Consider the following 15,587-nt stretch of genomic DNA (forward strand, 5'->3'; position numbering starts at 1 on the left):
GAGATACACTTCTTAAAGCGTCCCCCCTGCAAGCCCTAGATGGGGGGGTGGGGGGGGAGACTCTTTTGATCAACCGTTCCCGCCTCCCCTTGGCCGAGTCGGGCTTTTAGTCCCACTTCTGGATGTTTGTTTCTCCTTTGCGGCTGCTAAAGAAGACGACAAGATGAAAGGAGTTTGGTTTTTTATTTATTTCCCCCTCCTCCATGGGCAAAGAAGCAGTGCGGAACTGTTGTTCCCCGGAACTGAATAATCGCTTGCGTCCCAGAAGGTGTCCGGAACACAACACCCGGGGCAAGATGGCGGCCGGGCTTCGGCCGCTGCCCCGGGTCTGGCGGACCTCGGGGGGATCGGGCTAAAGCGGTGGTGGCTGCGACCCGGACCCCGAGTGCGGGGGCCTCCAACGGATAAAGATCTCCGGACTGCGGGTAGCGAGTGGGGACAGGATGGTCGCTTCCCTGGGCGGCGGGGCCAGGGACGGAGGGAGGCTGTCCGGGGGCCGAGGCTTGGCTTTAGTGACTTCGGAGGAGGGACTGGCTCGCCGGCTTCGGGGATCTCCGTGTCCCCCTTCCATCGATTTCCGTGCCGAGGCGACTGGCCTCACCAGCCAACTGATTGTGGGCGAGACGGACTTGTTCTTGTGGTTGTTGATGTCGGTGCCAGGGAGAGGCGTCGGGGCCTCCGGATCACCCCAAGTGGAATTCGAGCCCGGTGCTGTCGCTCGCTGTGTGACCTTGGGTGAATCCTGTCCCATCTCTGGCCCTCAGTTTCCTCCTCTGTAAATGGAGTCATTAGATTCCTTTACGGAGGTTATTTTAGAATACGTTTTTACTGTGGTTCCTGACGGCTCTTGATCAAAAACTGGGTCGTATTTTGACTTAAGCCACAGGGTGCCTGGCGTTCTCAACTTCTCCTTGGGGTGCCTTTCTGTGTGTGTGAATCCTGAACCTTGCCTTTTTGTGATTCCTTTGGGAATTCAAAGTCAGGGACCCGGAGGACGCTGGCCAGTTTGTCCTCTGCATTTCGTTTCCCCATCTGGATAGGTTGTAGCTGTGTAAGAGCAGTAGTTTGGCTTATTAATGGTTTCTTTAAGAGCTATTGGCCCTTCTTAGGCTTTTAAAAGTGGGGTGTTGTAGCCTCACAGGGTAGAGCTGATACAAAGGAAGGCCTAGTTAAATAGATCTACAGTATCTGTTTTGTGGGCTCCCCTTAGATGGTGGCCCTTATGCCTGAGAACCTAGCGACTTCTACCATAAAGGAAAGTCACTCAGCAGTTTGCATTGATTTTACTTCACAGTCTGGACTCCTGTGCGACTTGTTGCACTTCTTGAAGTTAGTCTCAACCAAATAGGGTGGTTTTAAGCAAGTTGCCTGGGAACATAGTATTAACACAGAGTCTTGAGTCTTGTCTGTTAGTGTTGAAAGCTTGGCGCTGCGGCTTACTAAGTGTATAAACCAGATTGAGGGAGGCGAGATTTGATCGTCTCATCTTGTTGCTGCCCTAATTAGATGAGACTCTTAGGGAACATGCGGCTTAGCGTTCCTTCTTACCAACTGACCATTTTCTGATTTCTCTATCTAGATCACTCTTATTTCCCTAAACCAGATTCTCAACTTTGTAAGGACAGTGCAGTAAGGTTTCCTTAGGTGTGGTGAGCTTTTCCAAGTGACAGTTATCAATATTTCCCCATTTATTCCTAATCTCAAGACTACAGTGACTAGATTAAGGTTAAGAATGACAAGTCTTCCATGCAATCCTTAACAACCCTAAAACTGAATATTGTTATTATCCCAGGAACCTGGGACCCAGAGTGCTCATGGGACAGTGCTGTGAGGTAGAGTTGGGATGGACAAGGTCTGAGGCTCCTTCTCTCTGACCTGAAGGCTTCTCTGGTTACAGTCTTTGTCGTGCTTCTCTGTGGCCCTCAGGGGAAGGAGAACTTGATGCCCAGGTGTGCATCTGATTTGATTCCTGAGCTGTGCAAGTGCAGAAGCGACAGGAGAGAATGAAGAAACCCACAAAGCTTAGCTACTGCGCAGTGCAAGCAGAAGCCAGGGTGCACGATTTTGGATGTGGATAATTTCGAGAAAGGGATCAAATCCAGAGAGGTCCTGGGGAAAAGTGAGAGCTCTGAAGGAGTCACAAATGCTGAGTCCCCTTTGCGTGCAGTCACTGTGTTTCCACTGGGAGGAGGGGCCCTCTCCTGCTCCTGCTCCCAGGTCTGTCTCTCTGTCTGTCTGTCTGTCTGTCTGTCTCTCTCTCTTTAAGATTTATTTTTTAACTTTAGGTATATGAGTGTATGTATGTATGTATGCATGCATGTGCATTCACCATGTCTGTGCCTGGTACCCATGACCAGAAGAGGATATTGGATCCTCTAGAACTGTGGGTGCTAGAAGCTGAACCCTGGTTCTCTGCAAGAAGAGCCAGCGCTCATAGCCACTAAGCCGTCTCTGAAGCCGAGAGTGGGAATATCTTGAGGAGCGGACTTCAGGTTGTAGTTATGCCTTGAGCCCTGTGTGCACCTCTCGGGAACTTGACTGTTGACAGTTTATAAACAAGAAGACCAGGACTTGATGGCCCAAGTGCTGGGCCTTGGAGATAGGGAAATGGCTTACTGGGACTGTGCGGGTGGGGAGATTTCAAAAAGTGGTAATAATAAAATAAATAGTCTTGAAGAGAGCTCAGTGGTTAAGAGCACTCGCTGCTCTCAGGACTCAGGTTCCATTCCCAGCAGCTCATGGCTCATGATGACCTGTGACTCCAGGGGCATCTGACACCCTCTTCTGGCCCTCCCAGGAACTGCTCTCACGGACAAACACAATAAAAATAAGTTCAAACAGAAACAACAACAACAACGAAAAAAACCAAAAAACAAAAAAAAACCTTTTTGTGTCCATAAAGCTAACACATCCCCTGGGCTTTTGCACTGTTCTGTTAGCAGCTCTGTAGAACCATGGTACACAGGTGTCCGTTCTCGTGACATGCATCAAGGCTGATTGTCAAACATGGAAGACTGAGGCTCCCTCCCAGCAGTGTTGACAGAGCCAGGGACTGGAGCCAGCTCTGAGTGACTCAGACCCTTGCGCCTCTTCCTGTGCTACCTGCCACACCTTGCACTTTCTGTGAAGTGGGAGGGGCGTTCCCCTACCCACAATCCTACTCGTCAAAATGGCCACTTGGATTTGCTTTCCGCCCTTCACTTTTACCTGGGATCTCAGCCTTGAGCAGGCCAGACCTGGTTCACTGCAGTATGGTTTCCATGTGTGCATACACACTTTGCCTTGTCACTGAGAAGTGGCAGCTGGTTGCCATCACGGGCAGCCGTTGTTTTCTAAAGCATCCACTTCTAAGGCATGAACCTCTTTGCTGGGTGTTGAAACGATGCAAAGGGTAATTATCTTTTATATTGCATTGCCTTTGGGGTCACTTTGAGATTAGAGTCTATTTAGGAGAGACTGAGAGGGTTTTTTAAAATAATTTATTTTTATTCTATGCGAATGGGTGTTTTGCCCGCATGAATGTCTATGTGCGGGCGTTGGATTCTTTGGAACCCAAGTTACAGAAGCTGTAAGCTGCCGTGCAGATGCTGGGACTCGAACCCACGTCCTCTGGAAGAGTAGCCAGTGCTCTTACCTGCTGAATCATCTCTCTAGCCCCTAGATGGTTTTTAAAAACCTACAGTATATTACTTACATTCAACAACATTGCAATGCCATGCCTACAAAAAAAGGTACTAATTCTGAATCTTTTTTTAGGTCAGAAAAACCAACTCCTCTGAAGCCAGAGGCTCCAGGAGGTCACTGATGGTCACCTAGATCTCCGCTGCACAGGCAGGTCCTCAGGTGAGGAACGGGGCCGCCCCTCTCGCTCCAGCTTCCTTCCTTTCCCTGTGGTTAGCAGCCTGTGGTAATGATGTGGTTCAGGAGCTGCTGATGGGAGTGGCTGGGAATGGAGCTTTGTGGTAGCGTGTCTGACCAGCATGCACAGGACAACCATTTTCTTGTGGATGGAGCAGTATGTCAGCAAATGCCTAGTGTCATTTGACAGGTCTGGGGGCGGAGAAGGGCTGCAGAGGTCCCTGGGTGTGCTCATGACAAAAATCTAGGCCCGCCTGTTATTTTACGCGTATTTCAAAGTGGCTGCTGCTTCAAGTGACCTAACCTCGTGAAAGATGCTTTTCCAAACTCTGGATTTCTGCATGATTTCGTGTTAATGATTCAGTCAGCTGGGCTGATGGTGTTGTGTTTTGGGATAGCTAAAGAAATCACCCATTTAGGAGCTCAGTGGGTCAATGCTGTGTGCATCTGGCTGTCAGTCAGAGTCACCCGATTTCAGCGAAAGCAGTTTGTAGCAACCCTATACTGTTCCGTGTTCACCTCTGACCCCCAGAGCACCTGTCAGCAAGGAGGTGCAGTTGGCCTCAGAGGAAAGGTATGTGCAGTGTCCCCTGCCCAGGTTAAAGGGACTACCATGGCTGCTGGAAACACGATTGGTGGGAAAGCCCTTGCCATGTATGCAGGAGGCCCCGAATCAGGTTCCCAGAATCCTCCAGTGATGGGCAGGTGTGGCACCGTCTGTAAGCTCAGCACTTCAGAGGCAGAAGTGGGGTCCCTGAGGCCGTTTCAGTGTAGGTAGACCAGCTGACTTGTGAGCACTGGATTCAAGTAAGACACCCTTCCTTAGTAAATCCAATGCAGGGCAGTGGAGGAAGACAGCATCACCCTCAGTCCTCCATGTGCATGTATGTGCTCACACGTGCACACTCATGGAAACACAACACATACGCAAGCGAAAAGCAAAACCCATGGCTTTTTGAGTGCAGAGGTTTAAATTTGATCCCTGGCACCTACTTGATGGAAGGAGACTACTGACACGCATGTTTTCCTCCATCCACATATGTTCCATGTGTGTATATACTCACACGCATATACTCGTGTGTGCACATGCACACACACATAAAGTAAATATAGTTTTAAATGCTTTTTAAAAACGTTTCATCTCTGTGTTTTACCTGTCTGAGTGCTCTGCTTGCCGTGTGTGCACTGTGAGTTTGCAGTGCTCACAGAGCCAGAGAGGAAGGCATCCGATCTCTGTAACTAGAGCTACAGATGGCTGTGAGCTGCCACGGGCTGCTGGAACCGGAACCCGGGGCTTCTGCAAGGGCAGCACTGCTCTTCACCATGGCACGTCTCTGGCCCCAGCACATGTAACGAAGACCTCAGGGTGCCGAGATGGCTCGGGTAGAGAGCTGTGGCCTGATTCCGAGCTCCAAAACCCATGTCAAGAAAATGGACTCCTCAGGCAGTTTTCTGACCTCTACACATGTATCGTGACACACTTGCCAACACCAACACACACACACACACACACACTGATCTTTGTAAGTTGAGATCAGAAGCGGCCTGCTCCCCAGCCTGACAGTCTGAGTGTCATCCCCCAGCCTGGGTGTGACAGGCACCATACAAACACACTTGCTCATTCACACTTGCCCGAAGAAAATGTAATCAAATATTTTAAAATATTTTTTAAAAAGCAAAAAGCCTTCTTTTTTTTTTTTTTTTTCACGTGTGATGACACAGCACAGGCACCAGTAAACACCTGTGAGCGTGTGACCCAAGTGGTGTTAGCACTGTAATGTCTGCCTCTTCCTTCACCTTACCTGCTGAGATGGAAGGTGGCTGTTTGACTGCTGGCTAAGTATGGGGAACACAGCAGAGAGGAGAGGCATCTCTGGGAACCTCTGACACCTGCTGTTCATCGGCACTCTCTGGACGGGATGACTCGAGCTTGGTTGGGCTCTCCTTAAACTTACAGGGAGCCCACCTCGGCTCTACGCCCAGTACTGATCTTAGCCTTTAAGAAAATGTGATTATTCAGAACGGCCTCGGTGTCCCTGGTCTCCATGGGTGGTGTGAAGGGAGCTGGTGGGAAGTTGAGGGTGTCAGAAGAGCCATGAGCTCTGAGGAGGAATGGAGGCTGCTGAGTGCCTCTGCTGCTGCCAGGTACACACCAGCTCCTGCTGTGTGTGTTCCACACTGGGACCCACACCAGCTCCTCTCTTGTCCTCACAGGCTTCGTCGTGTCAGTTTGCAAACATGTTCACTGTATCTCAGACCTCCAGAGCATGGTTCATCGACAGAGCCCGGCAGGCACGCGAGGAGAGGCTGGTGCAGAAGGAGCGGGAGCGCTCAGCGGTGACGATCCAGGCCATAGTCCGCAGTTTCCTCTGCCGGAGGCGACTGCACAGAGACATCAGGTGAGAGCAGCCCTCTTGCCGTGCGTGCGGGAGCAACTTCCAGATGCTTAGCGCCACACTAAGACTGTCTTCCCCCTCTTTTTTTTCTATCTAGGAAAGAGATTGATGAATTTTTTAGTGCTGATGAGTCTGGGTCCAGTAAAAGAAGCGCACTTTGTATTTTTAAGATTGCCAGAAAACTGCTGTTCATATGCAAACCTACCGAGGATGGCGAGGTGAGACTGACAGTCACAGGCAGGCTTCTGTCCCTGTGTCAGGACCCTTTTGTTTAAGGCACCCCTGCGTGAGGCACAGTTCAAGGCTACCCACCTTCTTTGGAGAGGTCGAGCCCTCCCTGCTTCTGCACATTAACTGTTACAGACAGGAATTACCCGCAGATGTGTGTGAGAGTCAGACAGCTGAAGGACATGGGTGAAAGACACCAGAGACAGCACAGCAGCGAACGGGAGTCAGCGGTCTGCACGTGGTGGGCTGCAGGGGCGAGGCCCCGCCTGAGAGAGCAGTGGGTCTGCTCCCTGCCCTGCCCAGGCTCCAGTTTCCTGGAAACACACTGGGGTTTGCATTGCACTCGAGGCTCTGCTTAAGATGAAGTGCTGGCCCCTGACTTGTGCATCAGCCCTTACACCATAGAACAGACCGCTCTGCCCTTGTGCCGCTCGATTGAGGGCAGTTGCAGCAGGTGCCTGTGATCACGCTCAGGGTACCACTGGGGGACCTGAAGGGAAACCTGACAGGCAAGGTCTCCTTAGCCTGGCTGAGGAGGACAAATGGTCACAAAGATGAGGGAGGCCCTTCAGGCTCCAGGAGGTGACCCCAGTACGGGGAGGACGCTGTGGCGCCACGCCCTTTTCAGGGACAGGTGCAGGGCCGTTCTTCCAGTTTCTACTTTTTCTTGATTTGCGTATCAGGGCTAAAATGTAGGGAAGAGCTTTGGTTGGTAGTGTGAGGCGCAGGGCTGATGCTTGCCTGCCCAGCGCAAGGCCCAGGTTAGAAAGGCACTGGGAGTCTGCGGCAGCCATGGCAAGGAACAGTGGGAGTCGGGAGGCTGAGGCAGCTGGGAGTGCCGCAGGTTAGTGGCCAGCCTAAGCCGCAGCATGGAGCCACAGAGGGAGGCTCCATTCTGGGTTTCTATGTGAAGTGCACCGAGTTAAACACAGCGGTGGCCCAGGAGCTCTGTAAGCCTCCACCTTGAAGACTCGCGCTCTGTCCTGTCCATGTCTCTAAGCAGGAATTAAATATGATCGTGGGTGTAGGATACGGATCACCTGACACATACCCTGCATGCTTCGTGTGTGTGTGTGTGTGTGTGTGTGTGTCTGTGTGCCCACCAAGCATGTACTCGCCTTCCTCTCTCACGTTTAATCACTTTGGAGATCTGACAGCCGTCTTTTCTGCCCCCACAGAGACTGGAGAAGTTGTGTCGCAGCATCCTGAACAGCATGGACGCCGAGAACGAGCCAAAGGTGAGTACAGAGGTGGGAACTGGAGCGTCTCCTGCGGGCTCTGCAGGGCGAGCATGCGCACTCTGCGAGGTCCTCTCCACTGATCACACAGAGGTGCAGCCGAGTGTTGGGTGGATGGACGACACCTCATCTTCCTCTACAGAGCTGTGCTTTGCTCTTGGCTCTCATTGGGGCTTGGGAGCTCTGGGTTTAGTGTTTCGGTCCCCACTGCTTCCCCTCCTCATCCATGCAGCCACACTGCCTCAGTCGCACACCTGTGATGCGGCCAGGCTGCCCACACAGCCGTGCTTCTCGCTGCTATAGGTATGGTACGTGTCCCTGGCTCTCTCCAAGGACCTCACGCTGCTGTGGATTAAGCAGATCAAGAGCATCCTGTGGTACTGCTGTGAGCTTCTTGGGCAGCTCAAGGTAAACCAACCCCAACCCAGGCCAGCGGGTCTGTCCTCACCTGGTGACTCAGTTGCCCTCATGCACTGTTGGTGCCTTTGGGGGTCTAATAGCCAGCAGAGAACTGATGGGCCACTGTCTGGGAGAGAGGTGGGTAGATGCTGCAGGTCCTGTGGTCTGTCTTAGGAAGACACATTAAATGTCAGCTACATTGGCCACAGTCTCCATAACAAGGAACTTTGAGGGCCAGGGAGGTAGCTGAGTGGATAGGGGTGTCTGTAGTGCAACTCAGAGGAGCCGCATTCGAATCTCCAGCACATCAACTTTGGGCATGACACGTGTGTCTGTAAGCCCAGTGATGGGGGCAGAGTCAAGTGAATCTCAGCAGCCTAGGGGAGATGTGGATCTCGAGGGTCAGTGAGAGACCCTGTCTCAAAAAATACGAGAGAGCAATAGGGAAGGACACTCAAAGTCCCGCCCTGCCTGCACCCACCGTCACACAACATCTCACACACACACACACTTCAAAGGATTGTAAAACATACTGGGAGAAAGAAAGAGAAAACCTAAGAAGAGTGTGGGAGCTGGAAGCAGGGCTCTGGGCTCTGGCTGGTCTGCGCCAGGCCTCCACGTGTTCTCTCTTGTGGACCTGGGGATGCAGTGTCTCGGGGCTGTACGGTGGATCCCAGGAGGATGTATGGTAGGGTCTCAGCCTCGAAGGCAGTAGGGCGTTTACTTGGCCTACTCTTGCAAACCAGGAAACCATCCCTCTTGAAGCAGCAGCAGCAGCAGAACCCAGGCTGAGCTACGTCTGTGCCAGGCGCTGCACTTGGGTCTCTGTATTAAGCTAGTATTCCTTCACAAAGCGCCATGAGAAATTGGTGCCACTGTCCCTAGTGAGCAGATAAGGAGCCAAAGCACAGAGGGGTTACAAGATCACACAGCCAGGAAGTAGTGAGGCCAGGCTGTAGCCCCTAGTCCCCATCAGTGTGTGTTGCAGCCTGCAGTCAGCTGTAGGCACGGAGGGTGAGGCAGCCGGGCATCCTGTCTGTCTCAAGGCTGCTCAGCTCGCCCTTGCCTTTGGCCCTGTGGGGCTCAGGGCTCATGGGTGCGAATCTTCATCTCCCTCCATCGTTTGCAGCCAGAGATCTTACAAGACTCCAGGCTCATCACGCTGTACCTCACCATGCTTGTGACCTTCACAGACACTTCAACATGGAAGATTCTCCGGGGAAAAGGTACATGGGACCCACTTCAAAAATCTTTCCCAGCCAGCATTTCCACGGATGGGGTCCACCCCCGCTGCATGAGAAATACTTTTGCCACGCGTGCTTGGGAGGCCCTGAACTTGAGCCTGAGCTTGTATGTTGGGGTGCGTTATCGTGTAGAGACCCTCCTGCCTTTGAACGTTTGTGTAAAGACACTGTTCCCTGTTCTTTCCGACTCTCCCAGTGCCCTGCCTGTGGGGATGGGAACCACTGGGGCCTTCTTGTATTATTTGTTTTTAAAAAAAGAAGAAGAAGAAGCCAGGCAGTGGTGACACATGCCTTTAGTGCCAGTTCTTGGGAGTCAGAGGCAGGTGAATTTCTGAGTTCAAGGCCAGTCTNGTCTACGGAGTGAGTTCCAGGACAGCCAGGGCTACACAGAGAAACCCTGTCTCAAAAACAAAAAACAAACAAAAAAAGTTAAAGAAAAAAATAGTAGGGGTCTGGACATGTGGCACTGTTCGGAGGACCCGAGTTGGATTCCCAGCGCCCACATGGTGGCTCACAGCCATTGGCGACTCCAGTCCCAGGGGATCCGTTGTCTCCTGCTGACCTCCATGGCTTCTAGGCACATGCGATATCCATACAGGCAGGCAGAGTGCTCTATGCATATAAATAAACCTAAATGTTTTGACTAATAACAGGATTCTGCCCATAACATTTACTGTAAAGTCACCTTCTTTTTCAGAACTTGTCCCCAGTGTTTGACACAGACACTCAGCACACAGCTGTGTACATGCCAGACACTGTTAGACACCGGAGGTGCGGTGGCACACAGAGCTGGAGTCTGGTGAGCAGACGCCAGCAAGTAGAAGCGGGTTTACAGCCATGGGGTCAACCTGAAAAAAACCACACTGTAGTGAACACATCTGTCCTCTTTCCTTGCTTGGTTTCTCTGTGTGTCACGGTTGTCACCTCCAGGCTGGGTGTTGTTGTTGTTGTACCAAGTGCTATAAATTGTCAATGATTGATCTAAAACACATGGAGGAGGATATGTGTTCTGGCCAATTCTATACCTTGAGTGAGCAGGAAGGGTTTGTTTAATATATTTTTCTGGACCTGGAAGGGTCCTCAAGCTGTTGAGATCTGAGCCCTGAGGGGTGAGCATGTCCTGGTTGGGAGAGGAGGCACACATAGCCCCTCCCTAGAAGGAAGCGCCACCTGGGTGTCTTCTGGCTAGGGGTCAAACCCAAGAGGTAACACTTGAGCCAGACCTCCTGTGGGAATCGGCCTCCCAGAGCTCTGGTTTGCCCTAAGGGATTAGGAACCTAGCCAGGGACCCGGGGACCATCCCCTCCCCAGGGACTGTGGCCTGGGGCAAAGCTCGGCAGACAGGAGGAGCCGGAAACTGGCTGGCAGCTGGGGACCAGAGTCTGTATGCAGGAAACGGGGTGGGGCGCGGGACAACCCAAACCTAACCCCACGCTCCTTCCCAGTCAGTCACCTGAGCCTGCGGGGGACCTATCTCATTCAACCCCGTGACACCAAGGCCTTGGCCTCTGAGCCACTGGTCACATTGTGGCAAGAGTTTGCCTTCTCAAGCTGTTCTCTTCATTTAGGTGAGAGCCTTCGGCCAGCCCTGAACCACATTTGTGCAAATATAATGGGCCATCTCAACCAGCGCGGACTCTACTCTGTGTTGCAGGTCTGTGGCCCCGCCCCCATGTCCCCTGCAGTGCCTGCATGGGGTCCCGTGGGTGTACACGTGCCTTGCATGCGCCTCATAGCATGGGTTTTTTGGGAAGAGTTGAAGACGCAGCGTCCTCTTCTGTCACTTCAGTCACTGTGGTCTTGGGAGGGAGGACTGGCATTCACTCCTAGGGACTCCTAGATAATGGCTACAAAGACAAGCCAGAGTCCTGGCTGACATTGCAGTCCCAGAAGGAGGCCCAGGGTGGTTCCGCTCCTTGGTGGAGGGGGACGGTGTGTGTCCGCCTCAGCTACCTCGGGTGTCCCTCTGTCCACTCCATAACGCCATATCTCAGCCGGAGAGCGGACAGAGTCCGTGGTTCTTGGGGGCTGCCCTGGGCGTTTCAGCTTTAGAAGGAACGCTGACCTGACTCTGTTCTGCTCAGTGCTAGGATAGGCCGGCTCCCGGTTCAGTCTCACATCTCCACAGCACGGATGCAGCTTAGGAGTTTGTCACCCAGAAGTGTCAACTGTGACCATTGGCAGGACTGCTGAGCAGTGTGCTTAAGTCATGTCTCATGTGACTTTTTTTCACTCAGTGTTTTTGGGGATTGCCCAAAACTAACCCAGCCAAGCTCAAAGTCCCAGGCTCGAGTGCTCCGGGGAAGCAGGGCTACCGGGAGCTCTGCCCAGCTCACAGACACTCATCCTCTTAGCTGTTCACTGTGAGCATGCTTTCGGCGTGGTATTAGAGCAGGGACGAGCAGACACCACCTCCACCCACCAGCCCCCTTCTTCCCGAGCTCCGTTCTGACGCAGTTTATCTGAAGTCCTTTTGCCTTCTTGTTGTTTTCTTTGAGAAAGGATCTACTCTGTAACCGAGCTGGCCTGGAACTCACTGTGTAGACCAGGCTGGCCTCAACAAACCGACAGCTCTAACATCTCAGTGCATGGCTGACGGCTGGACTGTTCTTTTCAGGTACTGCTGACCCGAGGCCTGGCCAGGCCCCGGCCCTGTCTGTCCAAAGGCATGTTAACGGCAGCCTTCTCTCTGGCCCTGCGGTAAGAAGCCAGCGGCAAGGCTGTCCACCCCGGCGCTCCCCTCTCCCCTCTTGGCTCTCTTTCTGCCCACCTTGTCAGACTCCGCAGGAGTCCGTGACGTCTTGTGACATTCACACTTCTAGAGAAGTCAGACCTACAGTTCTGAGAACCACAGGGGAGGGCCGCACCCTAACCGCTCTAGCATCTTTGTGATCTGTTGGGGATGAGAGTTGGAGACGGCTTGGGAACTAAGTGGTCTTGGAAGACAGGCTGCCGTTGTCAAACCCGCTCAGGATGACCGAGCATGGTGTCCCTCACCTTGCCGCGTGTCGGCTTCCATCCCTAGTGATGTGTTCTGTGGAGCCCCTTGCATGGGGATGCCGCCAAGCCATGTTGGCAATTTTCTGTAAAGGGCCAGGAAGTAAGCAGTCCCAGCTCCCTGGCCCCTCGGCCTGTCCCAGCTGCTGTCCCTGCTGCTGTCACGCAGTGGGGTGTGTGAGTGTGTGTATGTGTGTGTGTGTGTGTGTGCGCATGCACAGTGAAGACGGACAGTTTTCCATCATTCTCCGCCCACCACCACTGCCATGTTTAACTGCTAGCTGACTCTGCTGGAAAGACCCTGGCTTTGATCCCCAGGACTGTAGACACTGGGGATGGTGGCGCTCATCTCTAGGAGGTAGAGGTGAAGGATCAGAAGCTCGGTCATCCATGACTAGATGGAGGAATGGAGACCAGCCTGAGATACACTGGACCCTGCTGCAGGGAACATGGAAACTCAGGGTCCATCAGTTCTTGGTCAAGCAATCCATGACCTCATTAAGGCCAGGCCACGCCACACCAGGGCACTCTGCTCCCTCCAAGTCTGCAGATCAGTGAACACAATCAGAAACTTTTAAACGGGATGCAGGCTGGTGAGCTGCTCCGTGGGACAGGCACTCCCACGGGTCTCACGATTCTCGTACAGGTGCACAGCGGAAGTCACAAAATCGTCCCCTGACCTTAGGACTCAGCTGGCACACCCTCCCACACAGGCGAATGCACACGCGTGTGCGCACACACACACACACACACACAGTAATACTAAATAAAATTGAAGACTTGCAGTGTTGCCCTTGTCAGGAATATAGTAAAAATCCTGGAAGATGTGATGAACTAAAACACCCTCCAGTGCTGAGTCATCGAATACTACACCCCCCCAGTACCAAGCCTTCGAGTTCTAAACCCTCCTGTACTAAGCCTCCCAGTACTAGGCCCTCAGGTGTACGTAGCTGGAAATCATGACGTCACCTTCTCCCGGGGCTTCCTCCAGCCGTTGGTTGATTCCCTCCCACATTCTCTTCTTTCGTTGTATAGATACGGAAGCTAAAGCTCAGAGAGGTCATAATTCCTCTCAGTCACACAGCAGGGAGAGGTCAGGCTAGGAATTAAATCTTAGTCTGACTGAGCCCACAGTCTCCTTCCTCACGCTTGCCTTGCAGAGTGGAGACACCTGTATACTAAATCCATACGTGTGGCCAGTAAAGGCACAGGGGACCCCTCCCAACTGTGCGCTATTTCTCAGAGCAGCAGGGCATCTGCTCCCCGAGTCTCACCTTGGTCCAGCTGCATTGTTGACGAGTCTTGGTCCCTATCTTTCCTGTCCTGCCGACCCCCACCCGGCTGTACAGCGAGCTTCTGCCATGTCTGGCCTTGCTAACCACACAGTACCATCACAGCTAAGTGGGGCAGCTGACTCATCCATCACCTGAGAGGGCTGCAGAGCAAGAAGGCCAGGGAAAGGTTGGCTGACCCTCGGTGGCAGGTGGGAGACACGTGCTTGTGAGCTGTGCCCGTGGGTGGCGCCCCCGGCACCTCTCTCCCTGACTGTACTGACCTGGAGCAGGCTGCGGTCTTCAGATGCCGTGTGCAGAGACGAGGCACAGCCTCACGGCCGCTCCTGGACCCTTGCTCTGGTGAGGAAACTGTGTTGTCCTGGTTTGAGCCTCTTTCTTAAGTGTAGAACTGGACTTTCTTTTGTTCTGCCCAACTGGAAGCAGTGAGATTAGCTTGGGTGCCAAGTGATTAGTGTGGTGTTTCAGCCTTAAACTTTTTTCTTGTTCCCCAAAGTGGTGCTCTTGAGAGTAAAGAATTAGAGTGCCAGGTCTGCCAGCATAAAGCCAGTGACAGTATTAACTGTCGTGGGGTTTGTCAGCTGGAGGGCGTCCCTGGCTTTTTGAAAGTTCTCCTTTTCCACTGCCGCCCGCATGGCTTCTGTGCTGGTTGGTTATAACTGTCACCTGGGCACAGCCGAGTCACGGGGCAAGAGGGTCTTAGTGAGATGTGCTAGTTCTCTGTTGCTCTGATAAAGTGACCATACCGCTCCAGATAGACGAGAGCCCATCACCACGGTGGCAGGGTGGCTGGAGCAGCACACACGCACGCGGAGCCGGGAGTGGGTGGGCACTGAGAACAGTATATGGCTTTTGGAAGCTCAAATCCATGCTCCCTCAATCCCCAATGATGCTCTTCTTCCAGCAAGGCCACATGACCTTAATCTACCCAAACAGTGCCACCAACAGGGACCAATATTCAAATGTCCAAGACTGTAGGGAATACCACCACAAGGGGTTCCCTAGGTCACATTAGGCGTGGGCATATCTGTGGGGGCCGTGTTGATTGCTGACAGGGAAAGACCTGGGCTGTGGAAGGCACTGTCGTGGGCAGGCTCTGAAGTGTCTGAGATGATTAGCTGAACAGGCATGGGTTCTAACACAGAATGGTGGCCGTGACCTGGAATTGATGTGACCAGGATGCAGTCACAGCATCAGAAATGGAACGTGTACAGCCTCTGGGTGACTTTCTTCTTAACATCTTGTTTTATCATCCCATGCTGGGGATTGAACCCCATTCGTGTTAGGCAGGTATGTTACCACTGAACTACATCACAGCCCCCAATCCTACTGACCGGGGTATAGTTCACACGTGTCCCTCATCCGCGTGAAGTGAGCTGTCCCATGGTGGTGGCCAGTGTATTCACCGAGCAGTGCCTCTCCGTCAGGAGCGCCTAGTTCAGAATGCTTTCCTTGCCCTGAAGGGGACCTGTCAACTAACTGCTCTCTAACGTTGTCCTCTCCCGAGGCCCGCGGAGTAGCTTGTCACCCTCGTGCCACGTGAATGGACCCCTGCACTGCATCCTCTGTTGTTAATAGTGTTTTTATCTGTGTGGTGTTCCTGGCTTATCTGTTCAATGAGCCCATACCTCCTTCCTGTGTGTGAGCATGCACCCCTGTGTGAGCACACGCCTCTGTGTGAGCAGCTCCTTTGGATGTTCTGTCATTTTTGCAGCCGTAGTCACTCTGCTCTGAGTGTGTTTGAGGCGTGTGTCTGCAGTCCCTGTGTGTGAGGCATGTGTCTACAGTCCCTGTGTGTGAGGTGTGTGTCTGCCGTCCCTGTGTGTGAGGCGTGTGTCTACAGTCCCTGTGTGTGAGGCATGTGTCTGCAGTCCCTGTGTGTGAGGCATGTGTCTGCAGTCCCTGTGTGTGAGGCATGTGTCTGCAGTCCCTGTG

The 15,587-nt window shown here is 52.8% G+C and overlaps 1 protein-coding gene across 1 annotated transcript in view; it reads left to right on the top strand.

Annotated features, from left to right (window-relative positions):
* Positions 1 to 65: 65 nt before the first annotated feature.
* The window catches only part of Ube3b (ubiquitin protein ligase E3B), a 43,609-nt gene continuing 28,087 nt past the window's right edge, over positions 66 to 15,587 (top strand). Inside the window, exons 1-9 of the mRNA XM_021186772.2 lie at positions 66 to 425; positions 3,757 to 3,843; positions 6,073 to 6,257; positions 6,352 to 6,472; positions 7,661 to 7,720; positions 8,024 to 8,128; positions 9,249 to 9,345; positions 10,932 to 11,017; positions 11,981 to 12,063. Of these exons, the coding sequence (XP_021042431.1) occupies positions 6,097 to 6,257; positions 6,352 to 6,472; positions 7,661 to 7,720; positions 8,024 to 8,128; positions 9,249 to 9,345; positions 10,932 to 11,017; positions 11,981 to 12,063 (713 nt within the window). The 5' untranslated portion in view covers positions 66 to 425; positions 3,757 to 3,843; positions 6,073 to 6,096. The remainder of the gene's footprint in view (positions 426 to 3,756; positions 3,844 to 6,072; positions 6,258 to 6,351; positions 6,473 to 7,660; positions 7,721 to 8,023; positions 8,129 to 9,248; positions 9,346 to 10,931; positions 11,018 to 11,980; positions 12,064 to 15,587) is intronic.

The sequence above is a fragment of the Mus pahari genome, chromosome 23, assembly GCF_900095145.1.
Source record: "Mus pahari chromosome 23, PAHARI_EIJ_v1.1, whole genome shotgun sequence".
Classification (NCBI taxonomy): domain Eukaryota; kingdom Metazoa; phylum Chordata; class Mammalia; order Rodentia; family Muridae; genus Mus; species Mus pahari.